The sequence below is a fragment of the Glycine soja genome, chromosome 10 (genome assembly GCF_004193775.1).
Source record: "Glycine soja cultivar W05 chromosome 10, ASM419377v2, whole genome shotgun sequence".
NCBI lineage: Eukaryota > Viridiplantae > Streptophyta > Magnoliopsida > Fabales > Fabaceae > Glycine > Glycine soja.
Genome location: NC_041011.1, coordinates 5,120,652 through 5,139,783, shown reverse-complemented (window position 1 = coordinate 5,139,783; position 19,132 = coordinate 5,120,652). Strand labels below are relative to the sequence as shown.

At 33.1% G+C, this 19,132-nt stretch overlaps 1 protein-coding gene across 1 annotated transcript; it reads right to left on the bottom strand.

Moving 5' to 3' along the window:
• Positions 1-1,511: 1,511 nt before the first annotated feature.
• On the bottom strand, positions 1,512-8,673 carry LOC114371952 (ABC transporter B family member 1-like). Its single transcript, XM_028329292.1, has 10 exons — positions 7,668-8,673; positions 7,512-7,566; positions 7,221-7,396; positions 6,834-7,034; positions 6,485-6,744; positions 6,001-6,317; positions 5,624-5,847; positions 3,897-4,270; positions 3,097-3,811; positions 1,512-3,011 (listed from the first exon to the last, which is right to left on the bottom strand). The coding sequence occupies exons 1-10, from the start codon at positions 8,091-8,093 to the stop codon at positions 1,728-1,730; spliced, it is 4,032 nt and encodes a 1,343-aa protein (XP_028185093.1). The 5' UTR covers positions 8,094-8,673; the 3' UTR covers positions 1,512-1,727.
• Between the last annotated feature and the right edge of the window lie 10,459 nt (positions 8,674-19,132).

The window sequence follows — 19,132 nt, the reverse complement described above, 5'->3', positions numbered from 1 at the left end:
AAACCATAAATCACCTTAATGGATTATAAAGAAGTTTGTGCTCCACTTATGCTAGATAGCGTTGAGGTTTGTATCTAACATCAGGATCAGTTCCTAAATAACATTCAAATTAATGCAATCTCAATTAACATTTATGCTCCCTTTGTTTCTTCACACAACAGCAAGGGCAACACAAGTATTTTCTTTGCTCCCATCCATCAAGGCATTGTGGGTAAGGAAAGAGACTTTTGTGAACCTTGTTTGCCACTCTATTCAATTGTTGAATCATTCTTTTTCTTCTGTTTGGTCCCCATAACGGATAGCACCTACTTAAGCATCAAAGAACAGTCCTTTTTTCTTGTGTCATTTTCTCATCATCCTCTCCTTCTTTTATGTCCCATGCTTGTCCACAAACTCGTCACACATTAGATCCTTTGTCCGATTTCCAGTTGTTATATACCTTCAAGTCATGCACACAATCATATGATTTTGAACTCAATAATGCTCGTTTCCCTATAAGCCACAAGCTGCATATGCACAAGCACTCGGTTGAGATCTTAGGACCAGAAGAGTTATAACTGCCTTATATGATAGGATAAGTATTTGATTGCAACATGTTATGAAAGAGTCTCTAGGGGCAAAAATGCCAGCTCCATATATGGTTTTAATTCACGGCCACCACCATCATTAGTGTAGGAAAGTGACAAATTAATAGGATTTTTCACTTCCTCACCCAACATCCAGTTGCAGTCATTGTTGGTTTAATGTGAAAAATTCTAAATTCGCGTAGAGAAATGTATATTTATATTGTACTTGACATTAATGTTTATTGCCCTAACAAACTTATTAATTAGTCACCCACTTTGTAACATCCACGTTCATATTTTCCATGATAGTAAACGGAAAAGGAAAAACTTGTGTCATTGATGTTGAACGGAAAAGGAACTATTAATGACAGATTTATTTTGTAACTATAAAGTCTTTTAAGAATACAGGATTTTGATATATTGAGCTTATATATAACATTTATTTTTAGAATAACCCCTGTATATTTTTTTTTTATTCAATTCATTTTCAAATTTGTCTGATTGTAGCATTTCAAATGGATTCCGAAACACAGCCTTAGAAGCCTCTTACCAAGAGATAGTTTATATTTGCCACACTAGCGTAATTCAATATTTTTCTGCTCCAGTACTAACATATTCTCTCTAGTTGAAATACCTTCAACAATAACTATTATTTAAAAAGCTAACACTTAGTGACATAATTTTTAATTATATGAGGTTTTTCAATATATATATATATATATATATATATATATATACATACATACATATTGAAATTAAATCATATAAAAGCCTCTTTTGTAAAGAGCTTCAATTTCATTGATAGCGTTCTTCAATAATTCGAACCCTTTTGATGAGAGCCTAGCTACAGACAATGATCTATGCGTAACGGGCCTAATGACAGTGTTTATTGCAGTTGCATATGCTTTAAAACAAAGGGAACAAAGATGCAAAACGGAGGCCATGTAAATTCATAAATATGGACTTCTATTTATCTGTTTCAATCTCATTGATGTATTCTTCCTTAGTAAGATTCATGAAGACAAGAAGATACATTCTTAAATGGGAGGAGTTGAAGGAAGATACACAAACCATACTATGGTCAAAACAAAAATGCCAACAATTATAATTGGTATATGGCATATTACTCCTTTTTTTTTTTTCATTTTGAGTAGCTAGCTGTTAGCCTTCTCTTTCATCATCTTTTGGCCTTGCAGAAGAACTTGAACCTGAGGCCATCCCAATGACTTGGTTATTTGTGAACCTTTGTAATTGAATCATGCGTGCATAGATCCCATCAGGGTAATTTTTTAACAACAGTGAATGGGAGCCTTGCTCTGCCACCTTCCCATCATCAATCACTGCAATGAGATTAGCATTCCTAATAGTTGATAGCCTGTGTGCAACAATGATAGTAGTTTTTCCCGAGCAGGCACGGTCTAACGCCTCCTGAACAGACCTCTCAGATTCAGCATCAAGTGCACTTGTTGCCTCATCAAGAAGCATAAGTTCTGCCTTCCTCACAAAAGCTCTAGCAATTGCTATTCTTTGCTTTTGTCCTCCAGATAGTTGAACTCCCCTCTCACCAACAAATGTCTTGTATCCATCAGGCAGAGAAGATATGAACTTGTGAGCATTGGCAAGAGTTGCAGCCTCTATGATCTCAGCTTCAGAAGCTGAGTCATGTCCATAAGCAATGTTCTCATAAATAGAAGTAGCAAATAGGCATGGCTCCTGAGGTACCACAGCAATGTGCCTTCTAAGAGACTTGAGATTGTATTTCCTTATGTCCTTTCCATCAATCATGACCCGGCCGGATGTTGGATCATAGAACCTTTGTATAAGTGCAATGACTGAGCTCTTACCACAGCCACTAGGCCCTACAAGGGCAAGAGTTTTGCCTGCCCTAGCACGAAGACTAAGGTCGCGAAAAACTGACATATCTGGTCTAGTTGGATAAGAGAAATCAACATGCTTAAGTTCTACTTCACCGCGAAGGCGATCAGGGACAGGGGTAGCATCTGGATCATCTGGCTCAATCTCAGTTATTCGGTCAAGAAGATCAAAGACTGATCTCATGGCGCGACCACCCTTGATGAAGTCAGGAGCCAGGGTTAAAGTTTCAGCAGCACCATTAGCTGAGACCATGAGTACCATAAAAACTCGGATTGTGTTAGAGAAATCAGATATACCATGCTTCACAAGCCAAGAAGCATACCAAAGACCAAGTGCATAGGAAGCATAGAGTGCAAACTGAGCTATCCCATATCCACTTCCAGAAATTTGTCCCTTCCAAAAGCAGCGCCGCAGTGGAGTTTCAAGGTTGGAAGTGAAAAGGCCAACAATTTTCTTTTCTGAATTGAAAGCAGCAACTGTCCTTACATTGGCTATAGCCTCTCCTGCTAGTTGTGTGGCCTTGGCATGAGCAGCTTCCAAGTCACCAGAGAAACCAGTCATGAACATTTTCTGTAAAAAGTTTAGTGGAAATAATAAGTTGCTAATACATAATTGGATCACTAAGCATGCTAGAAACAAATGTGAGAAAGAAAACCTGCAAAACTGTGGCTGCAACAACAACAGGGAAGACGGCTACTAGTACAAGGGCAAGGCGCCATTGTAGTACAAACCCTGCAGTACAGGCAACTAGCATAAGTGCAGTGTTCTGCACAATTACTGAAATCCTATCTCCAATGGCTGATCTGACATTGTTGGCATCAAGAGATAGCCTTGCTGCAATCCTAGCACTCTCATTTTCCTCCTGATCAAACCATGCCATTTCATTTTTAAGCACTGCAGCCAACATTTTCTCCCTCACTCGTTTTGTAAGATTTTCACCGACAATATCCCAGAAGGAGTGCTGCAATGTGTTGAAGAGGAGTGCAGCTGAAGATAGTCCAATCAACAAGTAGCAGTACTTTTCAATTTCTCGGATCATGTGTCTGTGGTTTGGATTGTAATAGACACTGAGGACAGCACTAAGAACATAAGCAAAGAATGCACTAAGGGATCCACAAACAACAGATCCTATAGAACCAATTAAGGCATAAAGCCATTCAGGAGAGTTCATTTTTGCGAGTCGCCAGAAGGAACTAGCTTGGTCTTTGAAGGCAAGCTTTTCAAGCCTGTAATTTGGATGTGATGCATCAAGGGACAGGCTAAAATCAGATGTAGAGAAGTCAGATAGTCTCCTCGAGTACGGTGATCGGCCATAAGAAGAATTCCGTGTAATTATGGGTGAGCTTACAGAGTTTCTGGCACTTGAAGGCCTGTAAATGAACACATCCTCATCTTAAAACATATAATATATGAGTATTTAAAAGAATGCCAATGTTCAATATTGGTGAAAGCTACCTTGCACTACTCTTTCTTGCATTATTCATAGAAGTTTCATGTGCCATCTCCTGCATCCGGATAAGCTTAGCATAGACTCCATTTTCTCCTTTAGCAAAGAGCTCATCATGAGTTCCAATTTCAGTAACACTTCCTTGCTGAAGCACAGCCACAAGGTCAGCTTTGCGAATCGTGGAGAGTCGATGAGCAATTACAAGAGTTGTTCTACCAATCATGAACCGATCAAGGGCCTCCTGAACCAGCTTTTCTGACTCGGAGTCCAATGCACTTGTTGCCTCATCTAGGAGAAGAATTGCTGGGTTTTTCAGCATTGCCCTTGCAATTGCTATTCTCTGCTTTTGTCCTCCTGAAAGTTGCAGCCCTCTCTCCCCTACCTATAATTTCAAATAATTTGCATTGTTTTACCACATACTAGTTCAACAGCAGTTATTTTCTAAGAGTCTTATAGACATTCCGGTACTAGATTTTGTTTTAAATCTATCAGCAGTTTCTGTCAGTAATATATGAATTATCATATTATAATATGGTTCCTTCTGTAAGTTTTAGCACCCATGTAACGTACTGGGATGTAAAGAATCTATTGGTGAGTAAGAATTGTATTAATAATATATTCCTGTTTTTTTATATGTAAGAATCAAAGTGTGGGAGTTTACAATAACTCACACGTGTTCAAGTAATATATTTCTGTTTACAATAATAAGAGAGTAAATTGAAATTCTCATTAAAAATAATTCGTTGACAAATTGGAGAGCTTCTCATTGTGTATGCAGTAGATAATGCAAACGTCAACACAAAGTATTTATTTGTTTAATTTATACAATGAGTTTAGTGTCAGTCTTCATATTTTGTTTCCATGTTCTGGGCATCTCCAGTTTTGGTAGTTATTCTCTTTAATTAATAAGTAATAATAGATATCCAATTCCTCTGTATTCCCGCGCATGCATTGTTGACCAAACCATGTTACCTTCTGGATCTTTTTAAAATGCATTGTATGACCAATCACTTCATAGGCTTTGACTTTTAGAAACTCCATTTAAAAATAATTGGGTTTGCTTGTTGACCAAATAAATCTGTCCTAACTAAAATAATAGAGGTTGCAATTATAGACTCCCAAATTGTCCAACCAAACAAGAAACCTGGTCAAGATCCGTATACTTGTGGGTTTCACATTTTACTATGATAAGCTACTTTACTCTTGTACCTTAAACAACTGCAATAAAGTCTAGAGACATTATCCTCTTTCTAAATAAATGTTTAGTTACCTACTACAATAATTACGTGATACATCGTGTCTATTTCAGCATTTCAACTTACCATTTTTTTTTTATTTAGCATATATTTTAATTTAAACGTTGATTTATGCTAAAGTCAAGATCCGTATACTATGATAAGGCTTTGCTCCTCTCTTGTACGTAGCTTAACTGTCATAAATTCATTATTATCTTCTTTCTATGAAAAGTTAGTTACCTGCTGTAATAATTATAATAATTACGTGACACATCTTTATATTTCCGCTTTCCTATTTTACCATCTAACCTATATAATATTATATTATTTTATACAAAGTGGCTTGCAAATTGCAATGATGGAAACAAGACATGCTTGATGTGAATGATGTGATTGATTTTACAGGACCATTAGGGTGGTTGATGATCAACCACCATCACAAAATATGCATTTTTCACTGGACCAATTTCACAAAGCAATATTAGCTTAAGTTGACTAACCTGAGTTTCATAGCCTTCGGGAAGTTTGATGATGAAAGAGTGAGCATTAGCCACTCTTGCAGCTTCTTCAATCTCAACCTGGTTTGCATCAGGCCTACCCAAGAGTATGTTTTCTCGGATTGTGGTAGCAAACAAAGCGGGCTCTTGACTCACTAGTCCTATTTGCTGTCTCAACCATCTAAGCTTAAATGACTTAACATCATTCCCATCTAGCAACACTTGTCCTGCAAAACAGTTAAGTTAGTAACACTAATCACATGATCAGATCACTAACTAGTAACTAGCACATTTTCAATTTCAAACTCTCAATAAACAAGTTGAATGTCTAATTAATCTAGTTGGTTTTCAAAGACAGCTGAATGAGTTCACAGTTTTACCAGAAGAAGGATCATAGAATCTCTCAATGAGGGAAACAACTGTGCTTTTGCCTGAGCCACTGCTTCCAACCAAAGCAATGGTCTTGCCAGCAGGCACATTCAAGGAGAAATTGTTGAGGATCAGAACCTCTGGCCTTGAGGGGTATGAAAAGTCCACATTTCTCAGCTCTACTAGTCCTGTAACACTCTCTAACTCCAAACCTGATTCACTCCTTCTGTCTATAACCGGCTTGTGATCAATCACGCGAAAAATCTTTGCAGCAGCAACTCTTGCCTTTGTAAATGCTGCCATGCTGGGTGCAGACTGGCCTAAAGCCCTACAATAACAAGCAAAAACAAAGTCTTACCCACTAGTTGAGGTGGGCTTCTGGCCTGAAGCCACGTGTGGATGAAAGTCTCAATCACAATTCACAAAGGCTAAGCACTTTAACCACTAAGGTTTCCTAAAACATGAAAATGAAGATGCAGCAGAAACAGTACTTACAATCCACCAATCATAACAGAAAACATGGTGGCAATGGCAAGTCCTCCATTGGTGTAGTGGTGCCGAACCAAATAACCTCCATACCAAAGCAAAAGAGCATAGCAACAGAAAACAACAAAGTAAGTGGCCCCTAATCCCATTCCCTTTGCAAATCCAGTCCTGTACCCAATCTTCTGTGCAATCCTCAATGCAGATGAATAGCCCTGTAGTGCTCTTGTCTCCCCAACAAACGCCAACACCACTCGAATTTGAACAACAGTCTGCAAATTTAGCCCAAAATCAGAACCACCCAGAAGCAAAAAACACAGAAACCAACATAATGGTCACAAAGGGGTCCCTTTAGTCTCACCTGTTCCACAATGTTACCAGCTTGAGAAAGAGCTTCTTGGCTTTTACTAGATAGCTTGGCCAAGGTGGTGGTGTGAATGCCTCCAATTACTGCTATTATAGGAACCACGGCAAGGGTAACCAGTGCCAATTGCCAAACCGCAGTGAAACCCACAACAAAGCCAGAAACAAATGTAGCCATGTAGTGAATGAAATTACCCAACTGCAAACAGAGAAACCAGAATCAGTAATCATATTAAACACTAACAATACCAAGTACCAACATAGCACAGTATGGCTGACTGATAAGCATGTCTCTTGGGAGAGCTCAGTCTCTTGAATGAAACTACATAAATTCGAGAAATTATTCTAATGCAAAAAACAACAAAGGCTCGTGTTTTGAGATCACCTTCTCGCTAATGGCATCTTGTACCATAACAGCATCAGTGTTGATGGCAAAAACAACATCGGATGTTCGAACCTCGGTGTCAAAGAATTGAATGTCCTGGTCCAACGCTGCTTCCAGATACCTGATCCTCATCCTCGTTGATTGCCGTTCACCTGTCCACATCCAACACGAAATCTCTGCAACAACAACAAAAATCAGATTAACATCTTTCCACATTCACACCCTCCAAAAATTTCCAAAAACAAAATTCCAAATTTAGAATGAAGTTTTGAAATTTAGAGTGAAATTTACCTGCCCATGAGGATGCCCATATGGCAGCCCCCACCACCAAGAAGTAAAACGCATACTGCAAACACAGAAACCACAAGCAATTCAAATTCTCAAGACCAATATCAAACTCTGAACTGTGGTGTGAGTATGTTATTGTAATGATAATAACATCATTACCTTCACCACTTCCTGAGTCATCTTGTCCAAGTCATTCGCATTGGAACCAAAGGAATTCACAAGATCAGCAAAGAAACGAAGAAAGAGTGGCAGGGAACAGCCATGTACAAATGCTCCAACCGTTCCAATTGCCATTAGAATGTAATCCAACCCATCAGAAAATCTGAAAAGCTCACCAAACCCAACAGAAGCAACACTCCCATCCTTCTTCTTCTCCCCACCAACACCATTAGGAACACCCTCCTCTTTCTTTGCCACTGAAGAAACCTCCTCCATTATTACCCTTTCTTCTCTTTTCTTTTCCAATGCTGGGTTGGATTCATGTGAGTTAGAAACAGTAGCAGAAGAAGACACAAGCTCAATGCCCTGCATTTCAGACCATCTCCACTGCTCAAGTGTCTTTATCTCCTCAGAATTCTGTGACATTGCAAAAACTCAAAAACTAAAATTCCTTAGCTTTATTATGAGTTACAAAACCTTCCCACCACCCTTCCTTTATTATAATCTCTACCTGGCTTTTATTGAGCTCACGCTTATGCTGTCAACCTTTTTTCTATTCTTTCTCTCAAATTATTTAATCTGAATTGTAACTCTCTCTCTCTCTCTCTCTCTCTCTCTCTCTCTCTCTCTCTGTTGTTATTCTTCATTCATTGTCCTTGTTGTTTGTGATGGGTGAGGGAATAGGAAATGGTATGTGAGCAAGTGGCGGTGTGCATGTTGTTGAATGAATACTATTAACGTTGTTGGTGTTGGTATTTAGTTGTAGCAGTGTTGTGTTAGTCTTATCTTGTAAGAGTGAGAACAGGTGGTGTTTCAGTGGGTTAATGTTCAGTTTGCTTCTTCTGTAAAGAAAAGAAAACTCGGAAAGTGACATGTGGTGAGAACTAGACGGGCAAATTTTGGAGACATGGAGAGAGAAACAGGAGAAGAGAGAGAGAGTTTGGTTTTCTGCCCGACAGAAAACACTGTGTGAAAACTTGAAGATGGGTTTTTGACTGGGAACATATTCAAACCAGGGGAAGAAAAACTACTATTTTTTAACTGTTTGGTTTTTAAATAAGTGATGATTGTAGATTTCCATTTCTTAAGGTCTTCCACTCAATTTGCTTGTCCTAATCCAGAAATTCTAGTCTCTTTGGGAATGTATTCTTTTTGAATAAAATTTATGAACAGTCTTTCTTCGGTCTAGAATATATGTATCACGAGTAACTTGTTTGAGTTTTATAAGATTTAGTATATGTTTAAATGTAGTTGAAATTATTATGACACGTGTTTTAATGTAATTAAATGAATAAAAATAAAATGAACAGAAAAGTCAGGATTCTAATCTTTTTGCAAAAATATTTTTGTCTCAAAGGATACTTTTTTATCTTATTTCTAAATATGCACTTATTATGAAGGTTTAAATTCTTCTTCAAGGTGCTTAATGTAATGTAACCTGGACTCGAAGTTAAGAGCCCTGATTAAACTAAAACAGCACTTATCAATGCTTAAAGATTTTATACTAATGATTTATTTTTAAAAAAAAATACATTCCTCAAAGAGCTTTTATTTTATTTTAAAGCAAGAAAAGTAATTTTCATGTAATGCAGGTCAAGATTTTATACGCCTAGAGAAATCATTTTAAGTAAAATTTTCCAAGTAATTAATATTTAAGAAGCTAAGTATAACTTGTAAAAAAAATCCTTCTGTATACTGAGAAGTAATTGATGAAAGAAGTATTAAAAATTTGAGTTCACCTGCTAAAATGTGATCCAAAATCTGAAATGTCATTCGCTGCAATTATCATTAATACAAGGTTTTAACCTTGTAAAACAGTCCTTTTTTTAATCTCTTTATTAAATAAAGTGTACGATTTAACAAAATTGTCATGCAATCGTCGACATATCTGGGGATTCCTCCGAAATTTGATTCTTTATTGAAAATAACGGCAAATTTAATGATTTGTTTAGGGGATAACTGACTATGTAAAGTCAGTCTAATTAAAAATGTTCAAAACATTAATCATAATTAAGCTTCACAAATTAAATTAACTTCTGTTTCAGAGACTGTCTTACATTACATCACGCTTTGGCTTTAATTAGGTTAAAAAATAATATGAGCTCTGAGACTTCTGACACTGTTAAATACTTAAATCCTTAAAGTTGAATTAAAGAAGAATTATACAGTCAGTAGCATCATATCAATAATTAGATCAATGTACTAGGATAACTAAATAAAGCAGCTTTTGAGAAAATATTTAGGAAAAGATACGAATTAGTGAAAAAATTAATGGAAATTACAACAAAAAAAATAGTAATACCACTGAGAAAAAAGGTAAGAGTTGGATTTCTTTCTCCCATTTCACGTTTGCCGTACAGACTTGGGTTTAAGGATCTGTTCTGCTCGGTGCCCTCCACCCTAGGGCATATGTCCAACTCAATAAAGTGCTGGACTCCAAAATAATTGTATTTATCCTTAGAATCTGAAAGTGGAAATGCATTTTATTTTATTTAGCTATAAGTACATTCCACTCTTAATTTATTATAACTCAAAAGTAGATATATTAACATTTATGTACTTTAAAATAAATTTATTTCAGATTATTTTTTTCTTTGTCGGATAATAAGCAATAAACTTTTTATTTTTATTTTTTCTCTAAATAAAACAATATTAGAGATGCCTGAAATCATATTGAAGTTAGGAATGGGAAGTTAGATGGCCTAATTGCCCTGCTGAGTGATTTAACAGCAGGTGGGTAGAATAGAAAATATTTTGTGTTAGGAGAAGAAAACGTCTGAGACTCATACGATCACAAAGTCACGTGGACGTGATATTGATATGACACAGTGAATGTAGAGAGTTGAAAAACTGAATCAATGTGATGAATTGGACTTGAATCCAATGAAAGGGGCTGACAAACACAACTACTACAGACTATACTGTTTTAATATGGGAATTATGTACATGTGAATATGATAGGTAAGCCACAGATATTATGGGAATTGAATATGGTAAACTCAAATGGAGAAAGTCACTCCTGGTTATTTATTAATCTGTGTTTGTTTCAGTAGAAAGTTAAGAGATGAAAATAAGAGAAGTGAATGCCGATGAAAGTAGATTTTTAATGTTGCTTGTTTGAGCTGAATTATAGATGAAAATTTTAATAATTAAGTGATGTCAGTGACTATACCTTCATCACAAAAATGAGGAAAAAACTTATGTAATGCACAGTAAAGATCAGTGAATATAGTTTCTTCTTTTAATGATCCCTCCTATATATTGGTTGGGGCATATAATTGATTATGCATGTCAAACAAAATCAAGTGTATATTGGGTAGGTATTTTGGATAGGTATTCAGACAGGATAATGAAATACCTCCTACCCGCTTCTATATAAGACAAAAATAACCTTAATCAAAGGTAACAAGGAATTAGGTCCCTTAATCATGTTTAGAAACAAATCACTTAAACGGTAATACGTTCATGAAGGTCAAAGGTCCAATGCCTAAAAAAAAAATTTATGTAGAGAGTTAAGATCTTCTAATAAGGATCATGATTCATTTGTATTTGTTATCTTATTTATTGTTTAAAATTAAGATTTTATTTAAGTGTGAAAGTATTTTTTATAGGTATTTTTCCCTTCAAACAAACATCATACGGAGCATTAAAATTGAGTGAAGAGAGGTAAGAAGCATAACTAAAGGAGAAAAGTATCTCACCATCATTTAACAAAAATAAATTATTTTAAAAAGGCACATAAATGCATAATCGATTATGTGTCTTCTATTAAAAATAAATCTTCCACATGCATACAGTTGGTCTTCAATTATATGGCTATTCATTTTAAAAAAAATTCTTACAAAAAAAAATAGTTGGGGTTAAAATGGGAATCCATCAGTGCTTAATTTTTGTTTTTTACTTTTCTTATCCATCTAACAACTTTAATTTAAACAGTTCATTTTTTACGCTCTCTGTCACCCAGATTGTTTATTAAGCCATCTGTTAAATTAACTAATTAAGTTTTTCCCCTAAAAGTGATTGAATCTTTTATATTATTATTATGTTTATTTTTTATTTTAAATATATGTTTTATTTATATTTTTACATTTTATTTAAATTATTTGTGAATATTTTGAACAAAGTTATGAAATTCGGTCCAGTCATTGATCCAATTGAAATAATGGATCAGTGGTCCAATCAATAGATCATTGATTCAATTTAACCGATATTTATTAAAAAATTTAAAATTATATATGTATTTATTATATATAAATATATAATCGACATTATTTAATTAAGAAAAATTCATTTATACTCAAAAATTTAAAATAATAATTAAAGTATTAAAATCGATAACACAAGTTCATAAATAATAATTTAATAACACAATTACACAAGTTTTATTTTTTTATTTTAACGATTTTTACGCAAAATAGATTTTAAAGATCAGACCGAGTGTCAAATTTATCCTAAATCGACCGAGTTTGATCGGGTCTTTTGAGTATATATTTTAAATTTTTTATTTTTATTTTTATTTCCTTAAAACACACTCACAAACAAAGCGTGTATGTCCTGATTTCTTGTGATTGTATATATTTAATCTGTTCAATAGCTAGGGAGAATAGACTGATTTTGCGGGTTGACTTTGTGGCCCCTTCGGTTTTATTTGAATTTTTTTATTCGAGTCTCTTTAATGCATTTTATCGTCATTTAACATTTCTTTATATAAATTATAATTATCTTTTATGGGAGAAAATTCGATTTAAGTTGAATATATTTACAATATGATAAGATTAATTCTTCTAATATTTTTTATATGTAAAATTTGATTTTTTTTTATCTATGAGAATCAAAGACTATTTACAACAACTCATATATCATATTCAACTGATTAAACTAAATTTCTTAGTTATAAGACTCGATTTAAGACTTGTTGGATTAATGTTTGAAGTCCTAAATTGTTTAGTTTAGCGTGATATTGACCATAAATGAGAATAGACTTCCTGTAACATTTGCTTGCCAACAACTCTTAAAACTTAATTGATGATTATTGCATGATTTGGCCCACTAATAGATAGAATGAAAATCCCCGACATTAATTGGATTTTAGAACACTTGAAAACAGGGTAAAATATATAAGTTGCAGTAAAAGATTTGATATAGCTTAGCGTGACATAACGAAAGTAAGATATTTTTTTGTGTGGAGAGAAAGTAAAATATGGCTTTGATGATATAATTTAATTGAAATATATTCGCAGTGTAAAGATTTATTATTATATCGTCATTTAGTTATAGATTGATAAATAATTAAAAGTTATTATTTTCATAATAATTGCTTTAAAAAGCTTATTTAATTAGAGTATTTTTTTATAGTGATAAATTAGACTTAATTCTAATTGATTAGAGTAATTTCTAACTGATTGGAAGTACGTATTAATAAGTAGGAGTATAATTTATACTAATATATCGTATTGAAATCAATTGCTTGATATTGTGAATCAAAGTAAAGAGGAAGAATTTTGTTGTCTTTAATAATTTTATTCGACATAAACATAATTATTTTAGGTGAAGAATTTTTTGGTCTAAACAAAAACACGCAGGAGTAATTGAGACTGCTAGGATGTCAAACATTCAATGAAAGAGAATAAATTAATGGGTGAAATATTCAAATAAATGTTCATATTTAATAAGTAAAAAATTGAGTGCAAAGTAAAAGCGGTCGGTGATCAAACTTCCATGAAAATACACAATTAAATTTGGCATCACAATGATATCATATTCGCTTTATATATATATATATATATATATATATATATATATATATATATATATATATATATATATATATATATAAAAGAAGCAATAGTAATACTATCATATTTGCTTATAATCAGCGAATTTTGGGGATAAAGAAGTAATGACATTGAGAAGTCAAAAAGAGGGAGGACAAATTATCGTGGTTGTTTATTTCTGATTGGTGATGTGTCCATAATGGGTTTTCCATTCTCGTGCCAATAGGAAATAGGGTTAAAGTTAGTTAACACAAATATCAAATACAACAAATACTCAAGTATCCACTCAAATACTTTTCTCTCAAAAGTGATCCTTCAGTGATGCTAATCATGCAATTCTCTTGTCTTTAACTCTTTATTGCGATTACTTGTGCATACTTCTATTTGTATTTTTAAACATAAAATGAGATGAAATGATGTTACTTAGAATGTTGTTTGAATTTATGCGCTGTGAATACTTTTATGCTAACATTATCATCTTTTTATATTTTAATTGCACGTACTTCATATTATTTTTCCATGTTTGTCTTATTTCCTTGTCATAATCAATCACAATTACATTATTATTATTTTGTAACCAAATATATACGATTGAAGAATAATGTGATGCAAATTCATTTTATTATCACTATATAGTAAAGGATTATTCCAGCTTGTGGTAAAGCAATGTAAAGTAGGATATAGTACATAGATTTGGATTAACCAAGATATATAATTGAAGCTTCCATGTTTGGCCATATCCTAGCTAGGTAGCTGCCACATATAAATTAAAGCTAAGCAAAGAAATTCTATTTGCAAAAAGTGCTTCACATTATTACCAAGCCATTTCCTTCCATTTGTCACGATATGCATGTGCTTCGTGTCATATACGAATCATTCTTAGGTAGTTAATTAGCTCAGCAATTCCCTTTAATTAGTGGGTGTAGCAATATATTTTCCAGCGAGGTTAATTATGATAAGAGTGATATATACTAATGCAATAGTACATAAAATTGTTCTGTACTCTAGCACTTGTTTCCATTGAAAATATTAATTGCCCACTTCCTTGTGATTAGGCTTTTGATTTGTATTTTCAGATACTCTAGTGGAGTCCTACTGAGAAGAATCAAAGAGAGGCCTTCCTTTTATATAACAGGTATCCTTAAAGGCAGCAAACCTCACACAGATTGAAATATATTATTTTAAAACCCCCCAAAGAAGATATTTAATTATATTCCCTAACTTTAAGTGATATGGTGTCCACTATATATCTTCCCATTTTCTTTTCATAAGCTAGATTAAGAGATAATGTAACGTTGAAGCCACATGGTTTAGGCATCTTAAGCCCTGTTTAGTACAGTTGTTTCATTTTAATTGAGTGTTTAAATTGTTTAATATTGGATTGTATGCAAATGATCTGTTTAATTAATGGATATTTGCTCTAAAGATTGAAAGGGAAGTGCTGATAACTAATATATGGATATCTGTTTCCACTTCCTTATTTTTAATAATTTATTTATATAGGCCTTAATTACACCCTTTTTAGAAGGTGTTTGACAATGACAACTATATTGTGATCGATAAGTACATTAGACAAGGTAAATATGTCATTAATTAACTTTCATTGATCAAATTTAAAATAGTATATGATTTTAATTGATTTTTAAGACGTCAACTTACTGACTTAGGTCAGTTTTTAAAGAGTGGTTCCGATATAAAATAATTAGTAATTATTTTTTAAAAAAGATTTTTAAAAAAGTAAAAAGTTAGTTTATATAGGGGTAATTGTGTTTTTAATCTTTCAAATTAAGGGTCTATATTTTTAGTCTTTCAAACCAAAATTTCTAATTTTTAGTCATTCAAATTTAAAAAATTCTCTTTTTAGTCCTTTCATTAAAATTTAAGAGACTAAAAAATATAAATTTTTATTTAAAGAAATGAACTAAGAAGAATATATTTTGAATTTGAGGGACTGAATGCAAAATTTTATTTAGGAGAAAAAAAACAACCTCTATTTTTAATTTAAAGGATTAAAAATATAATTAAGTCATTCATATTTGTTTAAATCATAATGCAGCCAATTTTATACATAAATATTTAAAATATTTTCTGATTTTAATCAAATTTTAGATTATTTTTAGCTTCTGATTGTTTTGAAAAACCGAAATAAACACTTAAAAAACAAAAAAAAAATGTTATTATTATTATTATTAAAAGTAATTATTTTACGAAAAAAAGCTGAAACAAACAGCCTTTAATATTCTCAAACTTAGTTTATGTGACTGATTGTATTAATTAAACTACAAAATCCTGGATAAAATTCTAGTATCTAATTCTAATAAAATATGTTAATAGCATGATTACACTCACAAATGGCGTGAAAGGAGGGGCGGTGATTATCAATGCAAATAATGATCGTCACAGTTAATCTAATTTTGATAGTCCTCGGATCCTCTGTGAAATATTACTAAATGTGTTTGGAAGCAAAAAAAAAAAGGGCAATGCTTTAGTGGTTCTTTTCTTGGTTTAGGACTTTAGAGAGGGGAAGAAGGAGATTCTAAAAGTGAAGGGAATGAAAATGTTACAACAAAAAACAGTTCAATATAATGTTTTTTTTTCCTAAACCATGTGCATTAATTATTCGCTGAAGATAACTATGTTTCAGTTGAGTAGGATACCTAAATAATAAAATTCTCATTATTTAACGTAATTACCTATTCAGGAATTGAATCCGAAACTATATGCACTTGGTGGTGTTCTATATAACGTTTGACATAGCTTGTTGATGGAGATAGAGACACCAGAGGTCCAGCAACAGTGAGACAAAATAATTTGAAGTTGACCAAAGGTTAGGAAACCCCATGGAACGGTTCTTGTGTGTTAATCCAAAAATGGTAGTGGAGTAATAACCATGCCATGGGGGGTTATTGCATGTTTGACCTTTAGTGACTAATTACAACATGACAAAAAAACGGTGCTGGTGTTGTGCATTTTAATGATGAAAAATTATTTGCTCCAATGGGGCATGCATTTGGTGTTCATGGCTAAAAAAACAAAAATGGTGGCAGTTGGTTTTGGCATTCAGGTGTTCATGCTAGCCCTTGTATGCATGTGTGAGCCTCTATATAATTACTTAGCATCTTCCATAGCACGCTTAAGGGCCCATGCCCTTTTTGTCTGTTTCACTATTTCGTTTGTTCTTTTCTCTATGTTCACTTTCCTCCTTCTACTTTTAAATTCTTAATTTAACTTGAATTGTACTTTCTACCTTTTTCTTTGTTTTACTTATTTGTTTTGGCTTCATGCAGTTTCGCTGTATTTTTCTGGCTGTGAAGGCTTTTGTTTTTTTGCAAAATTTATAAGCTATAGAGATTAGAGATCAATCTAACACAATTGCAATAATTAAAATCAAATAGTCACTTAAAATAGTTATTTACTTCAATTCCACTCAAAAATTAAATTTGACTCCTAAAATAGTTGTTCCGTGAGAAGCCATTTACAATGTTTTTAAAAAGAAAATGTGGATTAGGAATTTTTCTCTCATGCCTACAGGTCTAGCATGACTATACGCAGAAATTAGAGAAAGTTTTTTCACTTTTCCATGATGTTAATCAGGCACATATTTGTTAGAGGACATACATCCAAATACTTAATTAGTATTCAGGGTGTGTTTGCAAACCAGTTGCATTCAATACAACTGACATTGAAAAAAGACTATTTTCACACTATTTTAGCTTGTGTCTCAGAATGGGTATTTTTCTGTTGAACGTGAGTTTAAACACTTACGTCTTAGAATGCGTGTTTTTCTGTTGAATGTGGATTTTAATGCTTAACCAAACACACTTACGTCTTAGAATGCGTGTTTTTCCGTTTCACGAGACTTGTTCACCTATGATCTATGGTGAATGGTGATTAAGTGATAGTATTTGATAAGTATTTATTTGAATTTTATTTTGTTAAGGCATCATCACACGCAACATAAATTTGATTTGTGGGGCCACTAGATGGAACCCAATTCTCAGAGTGGGCCAGGTTGTTCTGTTGGGTGCTCGGAACAAAGTTGTGTGATTCAGTTGCACGTACATATACTGATGCTTTTATTTTTAGTCCTTTTGAGAATTCCGTAGTCTTTTTTTACTTGTGCAAATCCTATGTTAATCTTTACCTTAATCCCCTTTTCCCTAAGTATAAACAAGATGCCTAGAAGTAGCCAATGAAATGTTTCCGTGGCATAAAATGCACGAATCACACTAGACAAAGGAATCTCTACGTGATGATTTTATGGCTCTTATTGTTACCCAAAAAAGAAGGGCTATCAAAAGAAGAAAAGAATATGTAACTGGTTTTTGCACGTAGAAGGCATACATGATAGTAATATCTTCTTGTGTGTTTCTATATGTATTTGTAGAATTGATTTTGAATTAATCTAGTGTGTTTGAAAATTCATTTAAGATGAAAGAATCACTTTTGGGATGTGGAAGCTATAACTATTAGTTTTTGAGAATTAGACCCCTAATATGAAAGGTTCAAAATGTGAAACTATATATACTATTGATTTAATAGAATTGATTCAAACCGCATGTTTGGATCTATGACGAATCCATGACATGTGGATCATCAAAAGTAATTTTTAGTTATTTTTAGGTTTCCTTTGACATATTCTAGCATGCTACCAATATCTTCTTGTGTGTTTATGTAGATTTGGTTTTGAATTAATTTAGTGTGTTTGAAAAGTCATTGAGGACGAAGGAATCACGTTTGAGATGTATAAGCTATAACTTAACTATTAGCTTCTAAAAATTACATCTAAAACATGAAAGATTCAAAATGTGAAACTATACATACTACTAATTTTATAGAATTGATTCAAACTGCATGTTTGGGTCCACAACAAATTCATGAGATGTGGATCATCAAAAACAGTTTTTAGGTCTTTTGAGGTATTTTAACATGCTGTAAGCAAACATGAATTTGTACATGTTTATATTTTAGTTGGAAGAGCTAAAAATTAATTTACCCAAAGCAACATTTCTTCCTTTTTCATTTTGTGAATTAGAATTCAAAATTTTGCATTTCATTTCGCAAAAGTATTTTTCTAACTTTTATCTAAACATAGTCAAAGTAGCAACATGATTTTTGTTTGATAACAAATATTAGAAAATTGATTTTGACGCACAATATTATTTAAAAACTTGCAATCAAAATTGATTTTGTATGTGTGTTCACCCAAATGACTTGTCTAATTAAAGTTCTATATACATGAAACAAGTAACATGACTAGGAACATATATGAAATAAATAACATGACTCAAGTTTGTGTTGATGTAAAAACTTCTAGTAGCTTCAAAAAACTTGAGTCTAAAATTTAGAATTATGTTTTCAATACAATATATCAGACATTATAATGTGTGTTTGAATTGCTGATGGAACAACTACAAACGGAGGTTGGAGAAACAAGCTCTTTATTACTTCTTGGGGGGATATGTGCCTCATACTTTATGCTATCACACTTTCACCGCCAAAACAAACACACCTACAGTCAATAAAAAAAAAATATGTTTGACACTTCCTTGATCTTCATTCATGTTAATAACGTTTTGTACCGCATGCAGTACCATTGAATTGATAACGATAAAATATGGTTTTATTTCCTTCGTCAATTCATTTCATGTAATCAAGAGTCTACATGGCCCTATAGAAGTTGTTTTGACA

Bases quoted from the DNA above. Each gene is read 5' to 3' on its own strand.
- LOC114371952 (XM_028329292.1), bottom strand. From the start codon at position 8,093: ATGTCACAGAATTCTGAGGAGATAAAGACACTTGAGCAGTGGAGATGG. The intron at 4,271-5,623 runs GTTAGTCAACTT...TTGAAATTATAG, and splicing joins CCGAAGGCTATGAAACTCAG to GTAGGGGAGAGAGGGCTGCA. The intron at 3,012-3,096 runs GTTTTCTTTCTC...AACTTTTTACAG, and splicing joins TTGCAGCCACAGTTTTGCAG to AAAATGTTCATGACTGGTTT.